A 4,907-nucleotide genomic window follows, 5' to 3' on the forward strand; every position below is an offset into this window, starting at 1 on the left:
GATCTTGTAGAAACAAGATGATCACTAAGCAAACACTCCTAATCCTAGTATGTTAAATGAAATCAAACTTAATAAATGAAATCATGAAATATAACTATTATATATATATATTAAATATTGCGGTGCGGTGCAGTGCGGTTTGAACCGCATTTCAGAAATTTAAAACCATAACCCGTACCGCACCGCGCAGTTTATTAAAAATTCAAACCGCAACCGCACCACGAAAATTAAAAACCACGTTTTACGGTGCGGGCGGTTTTTGCGGTTTGTGCGGTTTTCTGCTCACCCATAACCTAATACGAACAAAAACAAAATATGGCACATCAATTTCTCGTAACTACATTCTTGTATTTTTAAATACGACACCGGTTGCAAAAGAAAAACCCTGAAGAACCCTTTCTTAATTTCACTGTACTCTTTCTTCTTTCTCACTCTCCTTCCCTAAAACTTAATTGAAAAAAAATCAAACCAACAGAAAAAACAATGGTGGTAAGAATTAGATTGTCAAGATTTGGGTGCAAAAACAAACCATTTTACAGAGTGATGGCAGCTGATAGCAGATCTCCTCGTGATGGCAAGCATCTTGAAGTTCTTGGTTACTACAATCCTTTACCAGGTTACCCTCTTTTTGTATTTATGTGTGTGTATTGGTTCTTGGGTTCGGGTGGTTTATGAGAATCTTGATTGTTTTGAGGGTTTTTGTGATGACCCAGATTGGAGTTTTGTGTTTTGATGATTAATTGTTGTTTTGTTGTTGAGATTGGTGGTTGTATGTGCTTAAAGTTTTCATATTCATGGTTGTTTATGGTGTGGATGGGGTTGGATTATATATTTCTAGTTAGTTTTATGAGAATCTTGATTGTTTTGAGGGTTTTTGTGATGACCCAAATGGGGTTTTATTTTTTGTTTTGGTGATTTGTGTGGTGCATTTTGGGGGTGTTTATGATTAGGTGCTGTTTTGTTGTTGAGATTGGTGGGTTGCAGTACTTAAAGTTTTCATCTTTGTGTTTGTTTATTGTGGGGGGTTGAGATTTTACATTTCTTGTTGGTACTTTATAGTGTACATGTGTGTAATAATTCTTGGATTTGGGTATTTTGTGAGAATCTTGATTGTTTTGAGGGTTTTTGTGATGACCCAAATGGTGCTTTTTTGGTTTGATGATTTTGTGATGCATATGGGAGTGTTTATGATTAATTGTTGTTTTGTTGTTGAGATTTGTGGTTGTATGTGCTTAAAGTTTTCATCTTTGTGTTTGTTTTATGGTTGGGGTTGAGATTTTACTACATTTCTAGTTGGTACTTTAACGTTTTCATCTCTATGTAAGATGAACATTTCTGGATAGTTTTAGAGATTATGTGTGTAGATGAAATGTGGGCTAACACATAGGTCTATGTTCTATAATCAATTCAATGCTAGATGAAGGTGAAAAGAAATAGACATTAGTGTTCGACGTGGAACTCCTTGGCATTAACTTTTTTACGTAGTAGATTACATGGGTTTTTTTGCATGGGGGGGGGTGAAGATTTGAACCCATACAGTTGTGATGGGGAAAGGAGCACGGAGGCGGGATATGCCTTTGTGACTAACTATTTCAGAATCCTCGCCTTATATCCATTTGATGAAGAAATGTCAAATTTTTGTTGTAATTTCTGCTCTTCTATAGTGGAAATTATCTCCTTTTTTCCCTCTAATGACTCTTGCATAATTCACAAATTTATGCTCATTTTCCTTTCATGAGATATATGAGTCACAAGTATATTTTTTTTAAGTTCTGTTCGGTAGAATGCAAGAGAGCAGAGGTTTAATAGCCTGTTTAGCAAATTTCAGTAATTTTGTTATTGTACGTGAAGTTTTTATTTGTTTTTCCTACATCGAAGACATGGATGTAGTACGAGCAAGATTGTATTATGATTTTAAATTACGTAAACAAATAGGCTAAGTTACAAACAAACAACTAAAATAGGGTCTGTGTATGATTCAAACCATCTGTAAGTTAAATTCATAACAATAAAATGACTAGCCAAGTTATCATAAAAATAAAAAGGATAGTCAAGTTATGTTTCTTTACTGTTGGGGGTTGAGACTTTAATTCTTAAGTTAGTTTAAAGTATGTACATATAGATTAAACGTGGACTGACACACAGGTTTACTTTCTATTTGATGTTTCGATGTTAAAAGGTGAAATGAAGTGGCATATATAATCTGATGCGGAACTCCTTTACACCAGTTTTCTTTGTGTGGATTACATAGGGTGTTTATAAGGGTATGGGGATTGAAGATTTGAACTAATATACTTGTTAGGGGGAGGGTCATGGGAGTGGAATATATGTCTTGGCTACTAGACTATTTCCGAATCCACCTTTGCACCTAACCGATGAAGGAAGGTCAAAATTATTTTGTCTTGTCGTGCTTCTTCTATAGTGAAAATAAATCTCCTGTTTCTAGTAATTAGAATTTATTCCTTTAATGACTCCTGCACAAGTATTTGTTCATTTTCTTTTCTTGAGATATTTGACTTACAAGTATTTTCTTTATAAAATCTGTTCGGTTACTTGGGTAAATGCAAGGCACGGGAATTGAAAAGCTTGTTTAGCAAATCGTAGATTTTATCATTGTAAATTAAGTTCTAATTTGTTTTTCTTACTTCGAAGACATGGATGTATTACGAGCAGGATTGTAAGATGATTTTAGATTACATAAACAAATAGGCACAAGTTACAAGCAAACAACTGAATAGGATCTATGCATGATTAAAATTATCTGCGAATTAAATTTGGATCAGTGACGTGAGTAGCCAACATGGTTACATTTACAACTGTTTACATGTTTTTGGCCTAAGATAAGTGTCCAAGTCCAAGTGTTTAGTGTCTGACACGGGTAGTCGAGGCAAAATGGAGAGTCTGGGTAACATAGGTAAAAATTAGTTAAGTCATTTATCTTCACTCCCTCAATTTCCTTGATTCTTAACATTAATTTATCTGAGATTAAGTTCTAGGGTCAGCTGCATTGTTTCGGAATTGACTACAATTTGCTACCTAGGTCTTAAGACACTAACTGTAAATGCATACTTACCGTTTCAAAGGTGTTTTTCAGTTCAGTAGCACATAGATCATTTATACCAGAAGACATGCTCTATATATATTGAACTATGGGTTGGCAAGGCTAGATACTACCTTGTATCTACAATATCGGGGTTCATCCCTTTTCAACACTCTAGTATCATCCCAAATATCATAACTCTCTTTGCCATTAGAATGCTACGCCTTGAGATATGGATTACATGCACCAGAACCTTAGTTTAGGAACTTTAAAAGGGCCTAAGTTAAGGTTCCCACCTAGGCTGACTTAGTTATCACTCATCTAGTACCTTGACCTGGTCATATAGGATTCAATGTAATGTGGGCTTTTCTTTTACGATCATTATCACTTTGATCTGGAAAAGATGTATACACGATAATAAAAGTCAAGTCTGGTATTTTAGTTGTTCACTTTCAGATTTAGCATATTAAGATTTTAATGTTGCTCGGATTTACTTTTCACTAGACTATAAGGTGAACTGATTACTGAAGTTGCTGTTGTGAAACTCTCTTTCTTTATTCCTTTTCTGGATTGGGTTCGTAGCATTTGCTTATCTTCTTAATTTATTTGCTTCACTTCCTACAGGTCAAGATGGTGGTAAACGAATGGGTCTTAACTTTGACAGAGTGAAGTGAGTACTTGACTTGATTACTATGTTGACTTTGCTATCTTATCATGTAAAAGTTTTAATTTTTGTCATACTCTATTTCTGTATTCTTTCTTGTTATTGCTACTGGATAGTTATTAATGTATCGTTACTATGCAATCATTAATGTTGTTTGTGCTGATGGGGGTTTTCCTCTGTAGGAGATGGTTTTAATTTGCTGAGGTCTAGACAAGTGATTTGTGCATAAACATGTAATTCTTTTAGGGTCTAGAGGATCAATACGAATGCCAGTTTAGTGCATTATAACAATTTTCCTTTTTGCTAGACTAATATGTCTCTTCTTATGTTTTCCAGTATGCTTTTTGTTAGAATTTTGTTAAGAGACATGCAAATTCCTGTTATTAAATACTTTTGCTGCTTATTGTCATCCCCTCTTCACTTCTACTTGCCTGTCCAATTCTCTCTCATTACTCCTCTTTCCTGTTATACCCCAGGTATTGGCTCTCGGTTGGAGCTCAGCCTTCAGATCCTGTACAGCGCCTTCTTTTTAGGGCTGGTGTGTTACCTCCTCCACCAATGTTGGCAATGGGTCGCAAAGGTGGTCCCAGAGACACCCGGCCGATTGATCCCATGACTGGACGATATTTGACGGAGGGGAACCCAACTAACACTGACCAATCCAAAGATGGCGATGGAGATGTTGGTGAAGACGCTGCAACAACCTCGTAAAATTTAAGAATTTCGTCCTTTTAGGTGTATGAAAGAAAACATTCGGAATTTAGAAATATATTGCAACCCCTATTTCAATATGAGATTGGCATTGCAATATCTAGAGTTGCTCATGAGTTTATCCATCTCATGCATGTCACTCGTGCTGTACTGCTTTTTGTGTATTATCATTTGGCTTTCAGATCATGTTAAGAAATTTTATTGTTCAGTGAGCAAATGGGTTACAAATAAAGTTATATAAAGGCGTGATTTTTATATATAATATTTTTTTTAATTGAGATGTATATTATTTAATGATTAGTTTCTCAAAAATTGTTTCTAATGATTATAATGAAAGTTTAGTGTAAGTTATATATATATATATTTGTTCTTTTAAAAATTTTGTCTAGAATTTACTTGTTTCTTTATGCAACTGCAACTATATACTCCCTACCCTTCCCCGGGAAATTAATCACTGTGCTCCTGTGAATTTTAAAATTGTCCTTTCGAGTT

The 4,907-nt window shown here is 34.8% G+C and overlaps 1 protein-coding gene across 1 annotated transcript; it reads left to right on the top strand.

Moving 5' to 3' along the window:
- Positions 1-350: 350 nt before the first annotated feature.
- LOC141678597 (small ribosomal subunit protein bS16m/bS16c) lies at positions 351-4,689 on the top strand. The gene is made up of 3 exons (XM_074484937.1): positions 351-616; positions 3,665-3,710; positions 4,181-4,689. The coding sequence occupies exons 1-3, from the start codon at positions 484-486 to the stop codon at positions 4,413-4,415; spliced, it is 414 nt and encodes a 137-aa protein (XP_074341038.1). The 5' UTR covers positions 351-483; the 3' UTR covers positions 4,416-4,689.
- Positions 4,690-4,907: the final 218 nt, after the last annotated feature.

The sequence above is a fragment of the Apium graveolens genome, chromosome 8 (assembly GCF_009905375.1).
Source record: "Apium graveolens cultivar Ventura chromosome 8, ASM990537v1, whole genome shotgun sequence".
Taxonomy (NCBI): domain Eukaryota; kingdom Viridiplantae; phylum Streptophyta; class Magnoliopsida; order Apiales; family Apiaceae; genus Apium; species Apium graveolens.